At 40.3% G+C, this 23,151-nt stretch overlaps 1 protein-coding gene across 4 annotated transcripts in view; it reads left to right on the top strand.

Moving 5' to 3' along the window:
• The window catches only part of TRPS1 (transcriptional repressor GATA binding 1), a 270,081-nt gene that overhangs the window by 74,473 nt on the left and 172,457 nt on the right, over positions 1-23,151 (top strand). For all 4 annotated transcript variants that reach the window (XM_050940600.1, XM_050940596.1, XM_050940599.1 and 1 more), the window contains one exon: positions 5,931-6,531. In XM_050940600.1, coding sequence (XP_050796557.1) covers positions 5,931-6,531 — 601 coding nt within the window. The remainder of the gene's footprint in view (positions 1-5,930; positions 6,532-23,151) is intronic.

Here is a 23,151-nt window from a genome sequence, read left to right as displayed (position 1 = left end):
TCTGGCTGTACATCTGTAATATCATTTTTGTCTGTTTACTTAAATATTATTTTTGTGTCATTGTCCTCCAATACTATCCATCTGCAGTGCAGGCCTTGGCAGCCCTTCATTACTGACAACATTAGAATTTGCAAGAATAATAAGCTTTTCATGTTGTCTCCCTACAGAAATATATACTTAAGTTAAACCCACTCAGTTTTTCCTTCACATGTAATTTGTAGGCTGTTCAGTTGAATTCAAAGTAAATGAATCACATTGCACGTCAGTGTAGTTGTGTCTAAACCTGCCTAAAATGTGCTTACCTAAACAGATCTTCAAATGGCTAATTGTCCTACATTTTCTATTGTTTGCAGTGTTCAAGCCATGTTGGTCCCAGAATATTAGAAGGGAAAAGATGGGTGAGGTAATCTTTTATTGGACCAACTTCTGTTGGTGAAAGAGCTGTGTAGTTTGAAAACTTGTCTCTTTAACCAATAGAAGTTGGTCAAATAAAAGATATTACCTCACCGACCTTGTCTCGCTACACTTTCTACTAATTTAACTATTACTCACACCCCATTGTACCCCTGAAGAATCAGGAGATATTCTTTACATTTCATTGAGAGCTTCAGTTATGCAGTATACACCATAGGTGTTTGTTACTATAACAGATTAAACAATTTCTGCATGGGTAATATGTAGTCAGATATCTTTGGATGAAAAAGTTTTTTACTATAGAAATTATAGTAGGTAAGGAAATTATATCTCCCCTTCCCCCCACAAAAAAAAATTGTCATCATTTTTGTCTGGTTTTTGTTGAAAGATCAAAAATCTGAAACCAAACTTATTTTGATTTTTGGCAACTTTTAATAACTTTCAGAGTTCAGTTGCCAAAAGGTGGGGGGAAAAAATCGTTTTTCTGTTTTTTTTTTTTTTTTTTTTTCTGAAAATCAATTTTTTGTTTGGTGAATATTTCCATTTAATGGAAAGGTTATTTTCTGGTCAAATGTTTTGACTGAAAATTTTTGGCAAGCTCCAGTAGAAATGTCAGGTAACATGATGAAAAATGGTCCAAACCTCTCTAGAAAAAGGGTAAGATAAAGGTCTGTAATATTCATTTTTTTAAAAAAAGGACACAACACTTCCCACTCACAATGCCTTATGGTCCTTTGTAATGAGAGCAGAATCATGTTTTCCAATAAACAGAACTAATCTGTTGATAATGTAAGTGACAATTTTATTTGGTTTTCATTCAGAAGGAGTCAAAAACTTTTTACAAGATACATGTAAAAAAAAACTGATTTCCAAAAAGGTAAGCGTGCAATTGAGTAAAAACAAGCTAAATGCATGTATGTAATTAGCACAACTGCATGTATAAATTGGTTCTTTGCATATGTGAGTAGACAGTGAGACTCATAAGTGGTTGTTTTTCCATAGAAAAACCTGATCTGTGCATGTAGTTTATGGCAGTTGCCCGTAGAGACTGGGTACACAATTGTATATGCAGCTGTACATCCGACTTTAAATATTAGACCCGAAGTAAGTAGGAAGAGTCACTTCATGCATTATTGAAATGCAGCTGCCCTTGAGGTCAAATTCATCAACTGTCTAACCGTGCACAAATAACACTACACAGTGCTTTGGGAGAAGAAATGAAGAATAGTGCATAAAGCAGACAGCACAGGCTGTGGCTGAGGGCACAGGGACTTTCAGGCCCTTATATCTCAGTGGATCCAGAGGGATATGTTTGGGGTACTGGGACAAGGGACTGCCTCTCCTGCTTCACATAGGCAGTAGCAGCCAAGAGAAGGGTCTTAGGGCAATCCCTAGATTTGGGGGTTTCTTCCACAAAGCAGCCATCACCTGCTGCAGCGAAGTGTGTGTGGCGGGGGGTCAAAGTAAAACAGGGCCATCCAGCTCTTTTACCAGACTTAGAGGGACCTGGTGTTGGCCCTGCCTTTCACCTGGGGAACAGCAGCAGCAGCAGGGAGGAGCCCTTCCACCCTTCTGATACCTCAATTCACTCAGCTCTGGAACTTGGACTGTAGGTATATATATTTTTTCTTGTTTGCTTTGCTTTCAGTGGTTGCTGCTTCTCCTTCATCCTGCTCCTCTTCCACTCAGCCTCACTTTCTGGCCTTCACATCCTCCTACTTCTCTCCCTCAGTTTCCCTTCTCCCTTTACTCACTCCCCCTCTTACTCAAAAAGTCTCTTCTTCCCTCCCCTTCAACTCCAAGTATAACCCCCACACCTAAAAACAAAGAAAATCCCTCTGAAACCCAGCTTTTTGTAATATAAATAAAAGGGATAATGTGTTATCAAGAATAAATAAAATCTGAAACATACAGAAACCATGGTAGTCACATAACATTTGCTTGCCGTCACCTGAGCACCTTTCCTGTGTATGGTACCATTTTCCCCTATCCTTCAGCTGTGGGTTTTTTGTGGCTTTTTATACTGCAAGCTCTGCAGCACAGTCACTTGTCACTGTCTTTGTAGTGCTCCTCATGCCAGTGACCTTAGGATGCTACTGCAATACAAATAAATAATAGGAAAATACTTGGTTGCAGCATGTAACAGTTCGAATAGGATCTTGGTCAGAATATTTGACTCCTGTTCCTGTGAAAAGTGTCATGGAATATTTTAATGCCCACAAGCATTCTGGACTTTAGATTTACAGCATAATAAATTTAAAAAATGGCTTCAGTGCCTTCCTAATGCCATGGTAAGATCAGCACTGGCTTGGGGCTTGATGGAAAAAATGCATTGAGTTGAATGGTTCAGGAACAAGAGCATAGAAGGAAGAGTGGTATTTGCTTTTTCACTAACACCATTTTCTTCCACTCCTCAGTTTTCTTTGGAAGTTTCTCATCCTAATACTGATCAACCCTGACACAGTGTGCTGTATCTTATCTCATAAGATCACAGCCTGAGATGGTACAACCACCATCTAGTTGGTAATGATAACTTTTGAAACACTAAATCAATTTATTATATAGCATGCTACGCAAACTGGTTTTCTTTTAAACATTCTTGATTAGCTTTTTGGGGATCACTTCACAAACTTCCATGGACTTCGTCCCATTATGAATAAATGGTAGATTTCAGTTCTGATTTAAAAACCAACGAACAAGTCAGCCCTTCAAGTTGCTTCCTGGATTGGTGCCAGGATAAGAAGAAAAGTCAGATATGCTCATGTAGCTTTTTTGTGTTGGGCCAAATTTGTACTCTAACCCATAATGATTAAATTATTCACATTATTGCAGTTTTCAACACATGCTCAATTTTAGGTTGGTGTGTATAGAAAATTTAGTTTAAGATCTGTGGCCAAATCCTCGCTTGTCCAGTGTATCTACTAATATTATACAAGTCTTAGGTATTGAGCTATCCAGTTGGGATCAGAGGTGTTTTTTATGTAGATTAGAAAAGGATATGTTCTATAAGAGCCTATCTTTTTATTCTACTTGTCCGAAAAGGCCCAAATTTTTCCCACTGGGTGGTATTTGTATAAAAAGTTACTCAGGCAAATTAAGAAGTCCTCATGTAACTTTCTGTGGGTGGAAAAAATAACTCCTTTCTAAAGAATTAAAAATCTACAAGCTTTCAGAGTAATAAAAGTGCATTTAAGCAGGCCCGTGCCTTAGTTATAATATATAGTTAAAATCCCTGGCTAGCTGCTGCTATGCTGTATATTTATTTGTTTCACTAGTATCATAATGGTGGTATATACAATCTGGATCAAAAATATTTAGCATGCACCTAATAAAGCCAAGTTAGCCAGAAAAAGATCAGCTGCCTGAAGGTGTGATATCTGTAGAAAGGAGCCAAGTTAGAAAAGGGGGTTAGCCATTCAAATGGCCAAGTTAAACAAAAGACACTTAGTGCTAAATTGCCTCCCAAAGGATTGATAAACTTTCAGACAGGGAGTAAATTGGTGTTGGGCCATTAATCCCAAATGGTGTCTTGTTTAACTTGGCTTTTTAGATAACTAACCCATGTCGAATTTGGCCTTCTCTGAAGATATTCCACCTTTATATGGTTAGCCTTTCTCCCCCTAAATTGGCTTTTTTTGTATTTGTTAAATGGTTTTGATCAGATAGCACTTTCTCTTTTTGGTTCAGAAACAGAATTAAGCTTGGTTCAGAAAAGAATTAAGTTAGTATCACACTAAGAGATGGGCTGATTTCAATAAAAAGCTAGTTTAGAATGAGACAATACAGCCAGAACAGGATTTTAACCCACTGTTTTCTGGCTCCTTTGCCACTAGGCTATATACAGAATAATTTACTGAATTTTTTGGAGGCTGAAGGAACCCATCTAGTTATCTAAGCTGAAAATAATAATACTGAAAAGACAAAGATAAAATATTACATACGCACTACAGATCTTGATACTTGAATACATACTCATATTTGCATGCATTGAAAATTTCATGAAAATCAGATACTTTCAATAGCATATGGCTTATTTTGTCAAAAAATATTAATTTTTAAGTTTAGCCATTTATTTCTCCTACACTATCAGACTTAAAAAGGGATATTTTCTGTACTATTTCAGCTATACAGATGAACTAAACGCCAAATGCTGTTCTTATTCAAGTTAATGGGAGTTTTCCCACTAACTTCATTGGGACTAGGATTTGGCCTTGAAATAATTAATTTTCAACAACTGAAGTTGTCATGGCAGTAACAGATTTCCCATACAAGCTTTGTCCAGTGTCGATAGTCAAGGGCTCATTTTTTTCTAACTTAGCTAGAGTCACTAGTGTGACTCTTAAGTGCATAGGGTATGTATGTATGAGTGTATCTGTATGGAGAGGGAATTACAGATCTATATACATTTTGATGAAGAGCAGGGACTGTCTTTTACCCTGCATTGGTACAGTGCCTAGCTCAATGGGACATCGATACTCACTGGAGACTCTGGCCGCTATTGTAGTATAAGTAATAATAATAATTAAATGTTTCATAGTTAGCTCACAGAAAGTATTCTGTTACTGTGGGATATGCAGTAAACTGGTAACATGTTGTTCCAATATAGTAATGTATGCTTTACATGATTTACTAATAGAGTACTTTGCATAGACTTATAATGAAAACAGGTATGTGCATTATTATTCCAACATATTCCACACCTTTTAGCAGACTGTAATGGAATTCACATATATTCTCTGCTTCCCTACTTGAAAGCCTCTCATACTTTACGAAAGTGCCTCTGCATTTGACAGTAGAATTCAATATATAAGGACACAATCAGCTGTCTTGTGTTTCCTTAAGAGCAGTCTCATTTCAAAACAGTTTTTAGAATTTCCATAGAGAACAAATAAGAATTGTTTCTTGTTTCAAGAACTCTTATCCTTTGAAGTATCTTTAGCTGTAAGTTAACTAGAGCTCTCCTCCAAAGGTCCTCTGTATTGGCTAAATGGATGTAAAATTGATGACAGGCGAAGGAATTTTTAAAAACAATTAAACAGGAATTATTTAATACAGCACTATATTATACACAATGGCTTTTAATTAGGTGTCAGAAAGAAGTATGTCCCCTTGTAAGTATTTCATTTTCTGTTGGAAAATGTCACAATGAAATAAATAGAAGGTGAAAAGTGTATTGATAAATATCAAAAAGAGAAATCATACAAAATCTGCAGTGAAATTATGTAGAGTTCAGAAAGACAGGACTGAGTTTGAATGAATGGTTAGAGGATCATTGATAACAAAAGCAACAAACCAATTTTTAGCAACTAGATTTATTTTTGTGTTACCCAACATACAACAAAAATAAACCCACATTCTTTATTTAGAGCTACACGTTCCAGATAATTTCACTTTAAGTTCTGGATTTGGAAATATTCCATTCCGGCCCCCCAATATATTTTGTGAGAAAAATGCAAGTACAAGAAAGGGGATGGTGAGTGGACTCTAATATTAAAATTATCTTCATTTTCTTTCAGGAGAGTACATAACTGCTACAAATGCCGTCAGTGCAGCTTTACAGCTGTTGACACCCAGTCACTACTAGAGCACTTCAACACTGTGCATTGTCAGGAGATGGACATCAGTACAGCCAATGGGGAAGACAGTCATAGTATGTCTGCTATCAAGGAAGAGCCCAAAATTGACCTAAAGGTCTACAGTCTGATCAATCCAGACCCCAAAATGGGGGAGCCCATTTCTGACAGCATAGTGAAGAGGGAAAAGCTAGAAGATAAGGAAGTGCTCAAGGAGAAAGGTTGGACTGACATCTCCAATGATGATCTTCGCAGTGTGACCTGGAGAGGAACAGATATTTTGAGGGGAAGTCAATCATATACACAAACAAGCTTAGGTCTCCTGACCCCAGTGTCTGTTGGCCAAGAGCAGCCAAAGCCGTTAAGGGATAGTCCAAACGTAGAAGCTGCCCACCTTGCACGGCCTATTTATGGCTTGGCTGTTGAGACCAAGGGATTCCTGCAGGGGGTGCCAGCAGGAGGTGGAGAGAAATCTGGACCACTCACTCATCAGTATCCTGGATCAGGTGATAAATCAAAGGACGAATCCCAGTCCCTCTTACGGGTAGGAAACTTTCCTTTGTTACACTGAATGCATGCATATCATGTTTACTTTCAACTACTCCTTTCTTTAGCTTTGGAATGGTGCTTAATTTTCAAGGGCACTTCATTAAAATCAGTCTAAAGGATTCAAACTTTTAGAGATAAATTGGCAGGTAATAGTTCCCAAGTGTTTTTATAAAACGTACCAGATGCAGTAGGAAGCAATCGTTTATTTGTCTTTGCTATTAGCTCTGACTGAATTTTGGTTAATCATTCCTGCTGATTATGCAAGAATCTGATGCATTTGGCGAAGAAAGGTTTAGAACCCCAGAAGGCTGCACATCTGTTACATTAACACATGTAATCACCTCTTAAATTTTGAGATGGGGTAACAGCGCATAATGCAGCAAGATATCATAGTATTAAACAGCTAAAATGTGAAATCTGAGTCAAATATTAATAAAGAAATGTAACTGGGGAGGGAGAGTTAAAATGTGTAAACATGTTAACTTTGACATTTGTCTGGTTGGCTTGTCGAAGAAGAAGGAAAAAAGGAACTGAAGAAATGTCAAAAGAGAGAGTAATTCTGTATCTTACTGTACATTCTCATCCTATCCTCAAAACAAAACTGAACTAGTTCTCTCTCTCTGAACAAATCACACCTGTGCATACAAAGGGCTTCCCCTCACTCTTTACTGTATGTACTTTGCCCTGTGAAGGAAGTTTGAGTTACAGATAACTCACTAATTCTGAGGAGGAGGTTAGTGACCTGGGGAAATAACTGTCTTTCTCTCTGAGTCAGCACTGGGTTTTCACTAGGTGCCATTTCCCATCTGAACTCCTAGAAAGTTGCGGCAGTTGCTTTCAGTTTATATACAAAGGTGATTTTGAAACTCAGCTGGTATTGAGTATGGAAGGAATGATTAGCTGCTTTTCTTTATTCTCTCTTTAAGGACATTTAGAATCATAAATCCAGTACAATATGAATGTCAATATGTTAGAAGAGTAAAGAGAAGGCAAATGTATTTTTCAACAGTCTTCTATAATATATAAAAAATGGAGCTGTTTAAGTCAGTGGAGTCTAAAACTTGACAATTGTGCTAATTTTCAATAATTTATTTATAATTTAAAAGCTTCATGCATCTGAATGGAACCAAAGCGTTATATATTATATAAAGCAGTGAAATGTCGCCGACATCATCTCTCAGCTTAATTATTTGAATGGTGACATGGAAGGCTTTCTGTGTGAAGATCTGGGTTTGAGACAATTGAGTGTGGGAGCTTCATATAGAGAAAACGAGTTTCTTTTCTCCTCTGTTTATCGCTATTTTTTTTTTAAATCCTGATTAGAGGTGAAATTTACCCTGACACAAGGAACTACTTATATCCCACTTAAGCTCTATTTAATGGGATTTAGCCATGCATAGACCTTTTGTTGGCTATCTCAACAGGGACCACTTTTACCCTGGGAGGCTAGCCAGTTGAGACTAAATTTTATTTGTTTTTGCACAGGCTAAACCTCGTTATCTGTTTACAAAACAAAACAAAACAAAAAAAAACCACAACAGGAATCTGGTAATGTGCTGCATTAGCGCTGTGAAGACCACTTATACTCCTCTGGCTGCACCTGAAACCTAAAAATAATAACACTTTAGTTCTTTTATTTACCTGATTTTTTTTACCACTGGAGAAGGCAGAGGAGGAAAGATTATGCTGGCCAACTTTTATGGTTGGCTCAGCAGGAAATTCAAATATAAATACATATTTAAAGGTTCTTCACAGAAATATGCTAATGTGATTAGGTTTTCAAACCCATATTTTGGGTTTGAATGGATTGCTTTTCAGAGGTGCTGAATTCCTGCAGTTCCCATTGACTTCTAAAATCATTGTTCTCTGAACATGCAGTCTGCTTATTTAGGTGCATAAGTATGGATTCAGTTGTTAGGTTTAATATCTACTTTTTTAAATTTTATCCTACATCCCAATTTCTGCTTTACATAGCTTGTAAAATGATTGTGGTAAAAGGTTAGGCTTAGTCTGCACTGATTAGGGAAACTATGTTGGCACCTTACAGGGAAGAATTACCTTTAATACAGTTCTGGTTAATGCTAGTTGAACTCCACTGAACGCGGAACTTAACTGAACATGTCTTTCCCTCAACTCCCATTACTTTTTATTTTCATATTTCCATTTTTTTTCTGTGAAGATTGGAGAGGGGGCTTATGTCAGCTAGCCTAAGATAGTCATCTTTTTACTCTAACGCTATGTCAGTGGACTCCTGGAACATGCTGGACTGAGTTCATACACATCATAAGATATACCTATGTTTCATAACTATTGAGGGAAGAAGGCAATAGTGAGACTTTAGCCTTCTTTTGGGAGTTCTCAGGGCGAATGGAATATTGTGAGGGTTTAGTGCTAATTCAGATTCAGAGCTGAATTGTATCAGTGCGAAAAGAACCCCCAAAATTCCTGATTCAGTTCCCTGAGTGCAGAATTGTGCAGTGAAACTGTGGCTCTGTTAAAGTCAAAAACAAAACTTTGACTTCTGCAGGGCTAGAATTTCACCCAAAGGCATCTTTGTTGCTGACATTCTGAAGGATTAGAATGTCAATTGATCCAAGCAGAAGAGTTCTTTAGATTAATTCTGCTGCCTCCTCTTCATTTCCAAAAATCTAGAATGTTTCTAGTCAACTCTGATTGTACCCAGTGAATTAAAAAAAAAAGCTCTTTATTGTTTGAACATATCTTACTTGATTGTCCTCTTAGGAAAAAGAACATGTAAGTCTGTAACATGAAGCAATGATTTAGGTACTAAAAGCTGGCATGCCCCAACCAGTGCTTCCAGCTGGTACAAGTCTCTAAAGTTATATCAGTAGTTTGAATTCAAAGTCGTGTGTGCTGGGGCCACTTGTTGACAAAAAGGCAAAATTTACACTACTTCTATTCTGTTTAGATGACAGAGACTGTCATTTCATGTTTTTGAAAAACTGACATGAACAGAACACTTTTAATCTGGGAGCCCAGCCGGAAGCACTGAATATGTAACGTGATCAAAGGGGAAAAATGGCATGTGTCTGATTGTGTGTCCCCCCCATTGGTTCACATTTACTAAGAAAGCTTTGAAATGATTTTAACAGTTATAAGGATAGTTTTCACTTTTCATCTTTGGACTTTGCTTTTGAATCTGGGTTGGCAGTGCTAGTCACACTTTTTACAGATGAGGTAATTGAGTCGCTAAGAAGCTTAGAGACCAGCGTGGGTCACATGGCAAATCAGTGGCAGAACCAGTATCAGAATTTTGTCCTTGTGACTCCCATTGCTCCCTCCCTCCCTGTTCTGTTTTGAGTGGTGTTGCATGAAGTTTAAGTGGTCAAGGAATTTGGCTTATTTAATTGTTTTAAAAGTGTGTATAAATGCATATGGAATATACATAGCAATTATTATTTCTGGGAAGAAATGTACATAATGCAGGTTGTGTTGCAAGCTCTATATTGTATGGTTTCAGTGTACTCTTTAGAAACACAGTCCCATAGTTTTTTAATCACAGCTGATGAGAGAATGCTTATAGATAACACTGTACATAAACAGAATTTGTTGTAGAATCAGCTAATGCAAGGGGTACTGACTTTATCCAACAGCAGAAAAACAAATAGAGGATAATATCACAAGCAAGTTTTCTAGGTGTTTGCTTTATAGTATATCTCTGATGGTTGACATGTGGTTAAAATGTCAGAAACAATAAAAATCGATTGAAAAAAGGTGGAAAATTTTATATACTATAATATTGTCAACAAAATTGTCTCATAAGTACAATACATTTGTAAGCTTTCATGTTTTGTAACCTGCCTATATGCTGCTTTGCTGCTTTCATTCTACCTGTGATGGCCACCTGCCTCCCACAATGTGTCATTTAGTAGATTCTTCATGGGAGAAAGTTGGGTAGGATTTTGTTTATTTTCAGTGGTTGAAACACCAAATTGATTGCAGACCGAGATATTGCATTGATGACGGTTTGTACAATGCATGTGCAAACACATGTAGATAGTGGGCACACCTCCTGCCTCCCCTCCCCGACAGTTAGAGAGAGTTTTCAGGCTGTACATGTGTGAGTGAATCTTTCTCAGGGACTTGTTACACTTCTCTGAGTAGCTTTAATTTTACTTTTCTTATTAAAATGTTTCCAGTAACTGTATTTACAGGCTATCTGTATGTTTTGTAGATGGGAATACAAACAAAAAAAATCCCTCCGCCCTCTCTTCCTTAGAGTAACTGAATTTATAGTTTAAAGATTTGTTGATACTGGATAAGTCTATTGAGATGCAAAAATGTTCCTTTTGCGGGGGAGGGAACATTGGCAACCAGCAGAAGATCAGCCAAGCAGCATTGTTTAGTGCTGTGACAACTCTGATTCTGGACAGTAGGAATTCTTTCCTAAACTGATTTTAAATGAAGTGTCCTCTTTTATTATGTTTTGATACTGCAGTATCAAGTTTTCCACAGTGTAGACACAACGTGCAACGTGATCCTGTTAATTTACACACAGACCTATTTATCATACAATGGTATCTGTGCACAAGGGGATGTGCAAATGTTACTGCAACACTTTCATATGCATGCTTAAGATCACTGACCCTGATGTCTTCTAATGTCATCCATTTATGAAAGTGTCATACATATTATAGCCTATTTGCAGTAATTTAATATAAAACATATGTAATATGAGAAAAAACAAGGAGTGCTTGTGGCACCTTAGAGACTAACACATTTATTTGGGCATAAGCTTTCGTGGGCTAAAACCCACTTCATCAGATGCATGGAGTGGGGAAAAAAAACACAGTAGGCAACTCCCATCTTTTCATGTACTGTGTATATATACACCTGCCTACTGTTTTTTTCCCCCACTCCACGCATCCGATGAAGTGCGTTTTAGCCTACGAAAGCTTATGCCCAAATAAATGTGTTAGTCTCTAAGGTGCCACAAGTACTCCTTGTTGCTTCTGCTGATACAGACAAACACGGCTACCATGCTGAAACCTGTATATGAGAGAGGGTCAACGGAGCAAACTGTAATAAATGGAGATCTTGGACAGCAATATTTAAGTCTTGACTAAAATATGTTAAAATTTGCTATAGATGTTTTTTCTTTTGAGGCCTAACCTTTTGGGGGGGGGGGGAGCTGAACACTCTCAACTTTTCCATGGAATGGAGGGCACTCAGCAACACATTTTACAAGAAAGCATTGTATTTCAAGACTGATTCAATTTACCTCAAGAATAGTTGGTTATTATTCAGCCTGTGATATTTACACTTCAGATGTTCCATATTCTGTTCTGTTCTATCTAGAGCTGGTTAATTTTTTTAATTTTGAATTTCTACTGGGCCAATCATGATTCCACCCCTTCACCTTTTTCTTAACAGGCCGAAGAATAGGTTGATTTGTTTTCAAAGTTTGAAAGAAAATAAAGAAGACATAATTTTCACTTAGTTCTGACCTTAAAAGTAACTATGTAGTAACTATCATACATAATTTTCCCTACAGTGAATCATTGGATAGTTTATACTTTATTTTGAATTATTAATCCCTGTTTAACTGTGAGAGAGACTTTCAAAGGGTTATGTGCCCAACAACCTCTGAAACTCAATGGAAATTCCTCACTCCCCTGTGTGCTTTTGAAAATATTCCCTCTGTGTATAAACATCAGATTGTTGGCTCTAGAAGGATAGCAAATCTCATAAGTGAATCCTGCTTGCACTGAAGTCAGTAGATTTGCTGCTGACTTTCACAGGAGGAGCAAACCCTGTATGTGAGAATTTAGAAAATGCGTTCTTAAAAGTCTTGGTAGCATTAACAGATGTACATAATCACCGGGGAATAAAATTCAATGAATACCTTTTTTTTAAGAAGGACTATTTTATTCTGATTTGTAGAATTAAACTTAGGAAGAGTATAATTGTTCCTATTTTGCTTTAGTTGGTAGATTTCTTGGACTCTGTATCCTTGTCCCCCACTTCTTTAAAAAGTAGCCCTCTAAAGAAGAAACAACCGAAACAGTTTCTCTTTAGCTGCATCTCATTTTTTTCCCATTTCCTCTGACTCCGTAAGGGATCTTTCAGGAAGTATTTATAGTCAAGGCCATTCATTGCCATTTGGGTCCTCTAATTAACTCAGGGAAACTCAGCAGGCACTATGTCTTACTAATGCACATTGCTATGTTAGGTCAAAGAACTGCTAAGCTCTTTCAGTTTTGTTAAAAGCACCTGTTTCTACAATTCAGTTTGAGGTGGTGGGGGGTTAATTTTTAAGTATAAAATAGAACCTAGAAAATTTAAATTATCATCTGACAAGCAAAGTGTCAGAGTAAAGATAGGACTTGATTAGAAACAGTTTTGAAACCTTGATTTCCTGCACAAAACCGGAGAATGGTAAATTCCCTTGTTGGTGAATGGGCTACAAGTGAAGTTAAACTAACTTTATAAAGGTTTGAAATAGCTTAGAAACAAACATGTTTGGCTCCTTTTAGTAACTACTGGAACAAACCCACAAGAAAATTGTATGTTTTGCATTACTCATCATGACACAGTGATCAAATAGGACTAGAATATAACTTCAAAAAAATGTTAACCTGCCCAGTTAAATAGATGTTTCTGGTTCATGAGAATTGAATTTAAGCATAGTTGACTGGGGACGGGTTGTCATGTGGACAGAGGGCCCCGCCTTTTGGATATGTACCCACCCAGAGTTGCGTATATTTCTGTCACTGGGGGCAGGGAATGAATAAAAATGTATTAGACAGTAAAATCATTATTTGGGTGTGGCGCTGTAATAATACAGTGGGTGGATGTTTGCATCAAAAACGCTGAGGAAAAGGTGAATCAGTTTGCAGAACAAAGAGCAATAAGCATTAAGTTACAAGCCTCCTGGCCTTTTAGTAAGCAACAGTGTATACAGAAGTTGCTAGGATCAATAGCAAAATAATTCTAGCAGAGAAAAACAGATTCTTGATTTAAGATGCATCATTTGGCTTGTTGAGTCAATTATGAAGACAAAAGACACCCTACATTGTATAATGAAACAAATGGCTGATATGGATTGAAATTCAGAATCACATATCATTAATTGAACCTTTATATTCCCATCATTAGTCAGATACCAGAACTGCTCTTATTCTCAGTGGTTTGATAGTTAGCTCATCAACATAATTTCTTCAGTAAGATGAAGCAAAATATTATGCATACTAGTTTCTAAAGTAATACTGGTTGAATTATGGCTCATTATTTGAACTTGTGAGAAAGAATAGTCATTAACATAATATGGATTTTGAAGTGAATGTGATTTTATGGTAATTACGTAATTTTATGTGTGTAGATATTAGACAGGAAGAAAATATGATGAATAATAACATTGCTTACATGCCTCTGATTACTTAGTGCTATATTTTCTGATCAGATCAACATCTTTTGTAAAATGTGTTGCTATGGTTAAGTTCATTTGAGTCCTGGGGAGCAGATCATCGGCTGGTATAGTTCTTATAGCTCCATTAACTTCAGTGGAACATTGACAATTTTCACCAGCTGGAGATCTGCCTCTGTTCTCTTTTTAGCTGTCTTTTTAATTTATTTATTGACAAAGGGCCCAACTCTGCAAACCTTACTTCTGAGAGGAGTACCATTGATTTCAGTACGACTAATCACCTGAGTAAAGATTATTCACACTATGCAGGGTTTCAGGAACAGACCTAAAATCAAAGCAAAATCTTTTATCTAGGCTTCAAATGCATTACTACATTTTTACTTTTAACTTCTGCTACTCTCTTATAGTATTAGTTATAACTATAGCCTAAATATTGGTTTAAATAAAATACCGTGGCAGTACCAAATAAATACAGCTGTGAGCACTGCACACATAAACAAAACTGAGTGTTATATGTAAACTATATAATTAGATTTTTCAATGGCACGGGCTCTTTACATTTGGAAGTAAGAAGTTTGCACTATTCAGACTAATTTTATCAATTATTAAACTTATCAAAAGTATTGAGGAGTAATATAAGCACATTATAATAATTTATTTTTAGGTGCATCAGAGGTTAGCATTAGATTATACATTTCCATTGAAATGAAAGTTTGTATTTTACATACAAACTAAGGACCACATTCTGCCAAATTGAATTCAATAGGAAGATCACATTCATGTCTGAGGGCAGAATTTATTGCTAATTTTGTAGATTTTTTTCTATGGAAAATTATATTTCATAGATGAATGCAGGCAAGGATTATACATAATTTTGTTTTTGCCTGAAGTAGAATGGTGTTGAATGGTGAGAAGTGGCATGAAGATACATCTAACACACGAGTCAGCAACCTTTCAGAAGTAATGTGCTGAGTCTTCATTTATTCACTCTAATTTAAGGTTTCACGTGCCAGGAATTCATTTTAACATTTTTAGAAGGTCTCTTTCTATAAGTCTATAACATATAACTAAACTATTGTTGTATGTAAAGTAAACAAGGTTTTTAAAATGTTTAAGAAGCTTCATTTAAAATTAAATTAAAATGCAGAGACCCTCGAACCGGTGGCCAGGACCCAGCAGTGTGAGTGCTTCTGAAAATCAGTTTGCATGCTGCCTTCGGTATGCTTGCCACAGGTTGCCTACCCCTGATCTAACATATGGAAGCGCAGTTGTTCTTTGTGTTGAATTTCAGATATCCTTTTTACATGAACTTTTATTAATTAAAAGATAGACTAAATATAAATGTTAGAGGAGGCATATTGTGATAAGCTGTAAATAAATGCTTAATCTATTGGACTAGCAGTGCATAGCCATAATTTTAATTAATTTGAAGGAATCAGATGCAGTACATATCTGAATGAATTTCAAAGTAGTAAAGATTTAAAAACAGATTTGTAAATAGTGCACACTCATGTTCTGTTGATTTCTCATAGCTATTTTATCCAGAAGTTAATGTCTCCAGTTAAAAAGTGCCCACTATGTGAAATAGTTTTGGTGTGTGCACAGATATGTGCAGAAACAGAAGAAATGTAAGTATATCTGTATAAAATATATAGATATAAATATACACACAGCAAGTGGTGAGGAACTTCCCTTGTTACCTAAGAACTAGTCAAAATAGATATATGCACATAGCTACTTTTAATATGGTCTAATGATACTCTCTTGTAGCACAGTTGATATAGTGGAGAGCTTCACATCTGATATATTTCATTTATGTCTTGTACTGAATTCTCTTTCTAAAATACATGCATATAACCTATCTCATAGAACTGGAAGAGACCCTGCAAGGGCATTGAGTCCAGCCCCCTGCTTTCACTAGCAGGACCAAGTACTGATTTTTGTCTCAGATCCCTTAGTGGCCCCCAGAAGGATTGAACTCATAACCCTGGGTTTACCAGGCCTGTCATAAACAGATAAGAAAAGTTAATAGCACAGAAGTACTTTATATCTCTTTGACTGTAAAGGGTTAACAAGTTCAGTAAGCCTGGCTGTCACCTGACCAGAGGATCAATCAGAGGACAGGATACTTTCAAATCTTGAGGGAGGGAAGTTTTTGTGCTGTGCTGTTAGTTTTGGTTGTTGTTCAATCTGGGGGCTCAGAGGGAGCAGATGTGCACCCAGGTTTCTCTCCAATCTCTCCAATACAGGCTCTTATAAGTTCAGACTAGTGAGTACTAGGTAGATAAAGCGAGTTAGGCTTATGGTTGTTTTCTTTATTTGCAAATGTGTATTTGGTTGGAAGGAGTTCAAATGTGCATTTGGCTGAAAGGAGTTCAAATTGGTATTTTGCTGAAAAGATTTTAATTTGTACTTGTATACTTAGGCTGGGAGGGTGTTCCCAGTGTCTATAGCTGAAAGACCCTGTACCTATTCCATTTTAAATTTACAAAGATAACTTTTACTGTTTTTTCTTTCTTCAAATAAAAGATTTTCTTGTTTAAGAACCTGATTTTTTTTTTTTTAATTCTGGTGTGAGACCCCAAGGGACTGGGTCTGGATCCACCAGGGAATTGGTGGGGAGAAAGGAGGGAAGGGGGAGAGAGAGGCTGATTTCTCTCTGTGCCAGGATTACTTTCTCTCAGGAAGAGTCTGGGAGGAGAAGAGAGAAGGAGGGGGGAAGGTGAATTTTCCTCTCTGTTTAAGATTCAAGGAGTTTGAATCACAGTGATCTTCCAGGGTAACCCAGGGAGGGGAAGCCTGGGAGAGGCAACGGTGAGGGAAGGGTTTACTCTCCTTGTGTTAAGATCCAGAGGGTCTGGGTCTTGGGGGTCCCCGGGCAAGGTTTTGTGGGGACCAGAGTGTACCAGGCACTGGAATTCCTGCTTGGTGGCAGCGCTACAGGTTCTATCTAAGATGGTAATTGAGCTTAGAGGAATTCATGCTGGTACCCCATCTTTTGGACGCTAAGGTTCAGAGTGGGGAATTATACCATGACATTGGTGGGCAGCGTGTGGGATAGATAGATAAGATAGAATCCAAAAGCCAGTGAGGTTTTTATCTCTCTCCCTGCTAGCTATTTGCGGGCAGACTGAGAGGTTTGGGTTTAGAAGCAAAAGCCAGTAGGATTTTTTCTTTCTCTTTCGCTGCTAGCTGTATGTAAAGCAGGCTAGAGGAGATTGTTTTAAAAGCAAAGGTCTGCAAGTTTTTTTGGCCTCTCCCTTCTGAGTACTCTGAAGGCAGAGGCACTAGGGTTTAACAAGGATCTTTTTTAAACAAAGGGACTCCAGTTGTGAGTCACCATACACCAGCAAAACACATTTGCAAATGAATGGTTTTTTTTTCTTTCTAACTCTGTCGGGAATAGCTAGGTAGAAGGAGTTAAAAAAAAGACTCTGTTGCTAAGCAACCCTAAGGAGGCAACAGAGAAGCAGCATTTCAGGCAGTAAACAGCAGAGCGAGCCCCAATACAAGAAAACAGAAACCATGACTACCAAGGATGCCCTAAAACAGGAACGAGCGAGACTAGAGGCAGAGGAACAAATCAAAGACGCAGACCACAGGCAAGACATGGAAAAAAAACTACAAGAGATGGAGCTGAGAGAAAGAGAAAGAGAGGCTGCCCACAGGAGAGAGTTGGAACTCCTGAGGGAGGCCCACCGGCAGGCCCTGGAATTAGAACAGGCTAAGCAGAAGAATGCAGCCGATCCTAGCAACCCTTCGCCAGTTATTGTTCCACATCCCAAGAAATTTCCCAGCTACAAGGCAGGTGATGACACTGAGGCCTTCCTAGAAAATTTTGAAAGGACCTGCCATGGGTACAGCATCTCTGAAGACCAGTACATGATAGAGTTGAGGCCACTGCTCAGTGGACCCTTAGCAAAGGTGGCGGCTGAAATGCCTAAGGAGAACATGAACGATTATAAACTTTTTCAAACCAAGGCCAGAATCAGAATGGGGGTATCACCTGAATATGCCCGTCGACGGTTCAGAACCCTAAAATGGAACCCAGATGTGTCATTCCCCCGACACGCCTACCACATTGGAAAGGATTATAATGCCTGGATATCAGGAGCCAATGTTAAATCTCTGGACGACATGCACCTCCTAATGCAATTGGAGCAGTTCTTAGAGGGTGTTCCTGAAGAAATAAAAAGGTACATCCTATATGGGAAGCCCAAAACGGTAACTGAGGCGGGGGAGATTGGAGCCAGATGGGTGGAAGTGGAGAAAAGAAAAGAGCTACTATCAAGGGGAGCGAATATCACAGGGGTCACACCAACAATAAACCCTATATCCGAGGGCAACCCAAGACCCCACCTACAACCCAAGGAAAGCCCCAGACTCCCTATTCTCTCACCTCACCAATCTCCAGTAACCCACCTCGACCCAGTGACCAGTCAGCTGGGCGATGCTTCAAGTGTAATGAACTGGGACATATAAAGGCCAACTGCCTCAAGAACCCCAACCGAGTGCAGTTCATTATATCTCCATCACTCCAAAGATCCCCAGGCCCAGATGCCTCTCAAATACCCTCGGAGTGAAGGGAAACTTTGAGAGTGGGTGGAAAGAAGATTACCGGGTGGAGAGACACGGGGGCACAAGTGTCAGCTATCCACCAATCCTTGGTGGACCCCAAATTCATCAACCCAAAGGCTCAAGTGACAATTTTCCCCTTCATGTCACAAGCGGTAAACTTGCCTACAGCTAAACTGCCTGTCCAGTACAAAGGGTGGTCAGGAATGTGGACTTTTGCAGTCTATAACAATTATCACATCCCCATGCTACTGGGGGAAGACTTGGCCAACCAGGTAAAGTGGGCCAAGAGGGTGGGAATGGTTACACGCACCAAGCCAGGCAAGCTTCCAGACCCATCCCTGTTCCTGAACCATCCACAGAGGCCTCGTCTGTGTTAGCAGAGACCCAGACAGAGGTAGTGGACCTGGATTCCCTGCCAACGACTGCAACAGCCACAGTACTTCCAGTCCCAGACCCGGACCTGAAAACGCAACCAGCACCAGAACCATTGCCAGCACTGATGCCAACGCTTGCAAACGCATCTTCAGCCCCAACGCCAGAGGGCGCCAGCGAGTCTGAACTGGCAGAAACAGCAGACAGCCATACCCAAGACGCTCAGCCAGAGCCTGAAATACCACCTGGTGCACCAGCGGAGAGCGGTTCACCAGCCACGAAAACAACCTCATCACCTACATCGCTTCCCGAAGGACCAAGCCCAGGTCCACAGTCTAAGGAGGAACTGGTGTCTCCAGCCTCCAGGAAACAGTTCCAGACTGAGCAGGAAGCAGATGACAGCCTTCAGAAAGCTTGGGCGGCGGCACGGAGCACCCCACCGCCTCTCAGCTCTTCTAACCGATCCCGGTTTGTTATAGAACAAGAGTTTTTATATAAGGAGACTCTTTCTGGTGGACACCGGGAAGACTGGCATCCACAAAAACAGTTGGTGGTTCCAACTAAGTACCGAGGGAAGCTCTTAAGCTTAGCCCATGATCATCCCAGTGGCCATGCTGGGGTGAACAGAACCAAAGACAGGTTAGGGAAGTCCTTCCACTGGGAGGGGATGGGCAAGGATGTTGCCAAGTATGTCCAGTCTTGTGAGGTGTGCCAAAGAGTGGGAATGCCCCAAGACCAGGTCAAGGCCCCTCTCCAGCCACTCCCCATAATAGAGGTCCCATTTCAGCAAGTAGCTGTGGATATTCTAGGTCCTTTCTCAAAAAAGACACCCAGAGGAAAGCAGTACATATTAACTTTCGTAGACTTTGCTACCCGATGACCAGAAGCATTAGCTGTAGGCAACACTAGGGCTAAAACTATGTGCCAGGCCCTAACAGACATTTTTGCCAGGGTAGGTTGGTCCTCCGATATCCTTACGGATTCAGGAACTAATTTCCTGGCAGGGACCATGAAAGAACTGTGGGAAACTCATGGGGTGAATCACTTAGTTGTCACCCCATACCACCATCAAACCAATGGCCTGGTGGAGAGGTTTAATGGAACTTTGGGGGCCCTGATCCGTAAATTCGGGAATGAACACTCCAATGACTGGGACCTAGTGTTGCAGCAGTTGCTCTTTGCTTACAGGGCTGTATCACATCCCAGTTTAGGGTTCTCACCGTTTGAACTTGTGTATGGCCACGAGGTTAAGGGGCCATTACAGTTGGTGAAGCAGCAATGGGAGGGGTTTACGCCTTCTCTAGGGACTAATATTCTGGACTTTGTAAGCAACCTACAAAACACCCTCCGACACTCTTTAGCCCTTGCTAAAGAAAACCTAAAGGATGCTCAAAAAGAGCAAAAGGCCTGGTATGATAGACATACCAGAGAGCGTTCCTTCAAGGTAGGAGACCAGGTTATGGTCTTGAAGGCGCAACAGGCCCATAAAATGGAAGCATCATGGGGAGGGCCATTCACGGTCCAAGAGCGCCTGGGAGCTGTTAACTACCTCATAGCATTTCCCAATTCCTCCCTAAAGCCCAGAGTGTACCACGTTAATTCTCTCAAGTCCTTTTATTACAGAGACTTGCAGGTTTGTCAGTTTACAGCCCAGGGAGGAGATGATGCTGAGTGGCCTGACGGTGTCTACAATGAAGGGAAAAGTGACGGTGGCGTGGAAGAGGTGAACCTTTCCACAACCCTGGAACGTCTGCAGCGGCAACAGATCAAGGAGTTAATGCACTCTCCCGTAAAAGTTTCCCAAAATCAACTGGTTAAAAATTGTCCTGACAATGTAAAAAAAAAATCTTGTAGTTTTACATAATTAGTAGTATAGGTAAAGGTGTATGTGTTTATTAATCTGTTTATTCTAGAGTTCTAGGGAGAAATCACTGCCAGTGTGATAAGAAAAGTTAATAGCACAGAAGTACTTTATATCTCTTTGACTGTAAAGGGTTAACAAGTTCAGTAAGCCTGGCTGTCACCTGACCAGAGGACCAATCAGAGGACAGGATACTTTCAAATCTTGAGGGAGGGAAGTTTTTGTGCTGTGCTGTTAGTTTTGGTTGTTGTTCACTCTGGGGGCTCAGAGGGAGCAGATGTGCACCCAGGTTTCTCTCCAATCTCTCCAATACAGGCTCTTATAAGTTCAGACTAGTGAGTACTAGGTAGATGAAGCGAGTTAGGCTTATGGTTGTTTTCTTTATTTGCAAATTGTATTTGGTTGGAAGGAGTTCAAATGTGTATTTGGCTGAAAGGAGTTCAAATTGGTATTTTGCTGAAAAGATTTTAATTTGTACTTGTATACTTAGGCTGGGAGGGTATTCCCAGTGTCTATAGCTGAAAGACCCTGTACCTATTCCATTTTAAATTTACAAAGATAACTTTTACTGTTTTTTCTTTCTTCAATTAAAAGCTTTTCTTGTTTAAGAACCTGATTGTTTTTTTTTTTAATTCTGGTGTGAGACCCCAGGGTACTGGGTCTGGATCCACCAGGGAATTGATGGGGAGAAAGGAGGGAAGGGGGAGAGAGAGGCTGATTTCTCTCTGTGCCAGGATTACTTTCTCTCAGGAAGAGTCTGGGAGGAGAAGAGAGAAGGAGGGGGGAAGGTGAATTTTCCTCTCTTTAAGATTCAAGGAGTTTGAATCACAGTGATCTTCCAGGGTAACCCAGGGAGGGGAAGCCTGGGAGAGGCAACGGTGAGGGAAAGGGTTTACTTTCCTTGTGTTAACATCCAGAGGGTTGGGTCTTGGGGGTCCCCGGGCAAGGTTTTGTGGGGACCAGAGTGTACCAGGCACTGGAATTCCTGCTTGGTGGCAGCGCTACAGGTTCTATCTAAGCTGGTAATTGAGCTTAGAGGAATTCATGCTGGTACCCCATCTTTTGGACGCTAAGGTTCAGAGTGGGGAATTATACCATGACAAGGTCAATGCACAAACCACTGAATTCTTTTGATTTTTTGCTACTTGTTCCTTTGAGAAGTATTCTGAGTATTTTAAAATGTCACATGGATTGCCAGTATATGTTTAAATGTCCTACCTCTATATTTTTTTTTTAAAAAGTGATATGTGTATGTATATGTAGTATATTATATTTGAGATATGACATCATTTATTTAAAGTTGAATTAAAATCACAGAGCTAGATTGTACCTGGCTACTGGATGAGTGCGCAGTACTGTAGAGTGAACAAAGAGCCTTTTCTCTGTGTCCTGCACAGCAGCTGGTTTCCAAAGGGGGCAGTGTGATGGGGACTATGGTCACACAAGTCCTCTCCAGGTGATGCTAGAGCTAGCAGTGTGGCCTGGTTACTGAGCTTCCCTGTAGCTCTTGCTGAGGTTGTGCATCTCCGCATTGCCCCAGTGCAAACAAGCCTATTCAGTATGGCGTACATTTTAAAATTAATGATACTGCTTTGGTGCAGAGCAATGCTGCCCAAAGGGAAGTAGCAGGAGGCATTCTGTCTAGGGCAGGGGCAGGCAAACTTTTTGGCCTGAGGGCCGCATCGGGTTTCAGAAATTGTATGGAGGGCTAGTTAGCGGAGGCTGTACCTCCCCAAACAGCAACTGATGCCCCCTTCTGGGACTCCTGCCCCATCCACCCCTCCTGCTCTCCCTGACCACCCCCGGACTCCCCACCCCTAACTGCCCCATCCAACCCCCCTCTTCCTTCCTGACTGCCCCCCCCGGGACCCCTGCTCCATCCAACCACCTCTTCTCCGTGACCACCCCTGGACCCCCTGCCCCTAACTGCCCCATCCAACCCCCCTCTTCCTTCCTGACTGCCCCCTCCAGGGATCCCTGCCCCATCCAACCACCTTTTCTCCTTGACCACCCCAGACGCCCTGCCCCAAACTGTCCTCCACCGTCCCATGCAACCAACCCCTTTCCTTGCTGACTGCTCCGCCCCCGGGACCCCTGCCCCATCCACCCCCCATTTCCCTGTCCCCTGACCGCCCCCAGAACACCCACCCCTGACTGCCCCAGCAGCCCCATCCGATCCCTCCTCTCATTCCTGACTGCCCCACCTGGACCCCTACCCCATCCAAACACCCCTTCTTCCTGACCTCCCCGGAACCTCCGCCCCCATTCAACCCCCCTGTTCCCCGCCCTCTGACCACCCCCACTGCTATCCACACCCCTTGCCCCTGACCACCCCCCAAACTCCCTTCCCTCTATTCAACCCCCATCCCCTGCTCCCTGCCTCCTTACCGCTCTGCCTGGAGCACTAGTGGCTGGCA

Source organism: Gopherus flavomarginatus, chromosome 2 (assembly GCF_025201925.1).
Source record: "Gopherus flavomarginatus isolate rGopFla2 chromosome 2, rGopFla2.mat.asm, whole genome shotgun sequence".
Lineage (NCBI taxonomy): Eukaryota > Metazoa > Chordata > Testudines > Testudinidae > Gopherus > Gopherus flavomarginatus.
Note: the sequence above shows the minus strand (reverse complement) of the source record. Positions and strands in the feature narration are given on the sequence as shown.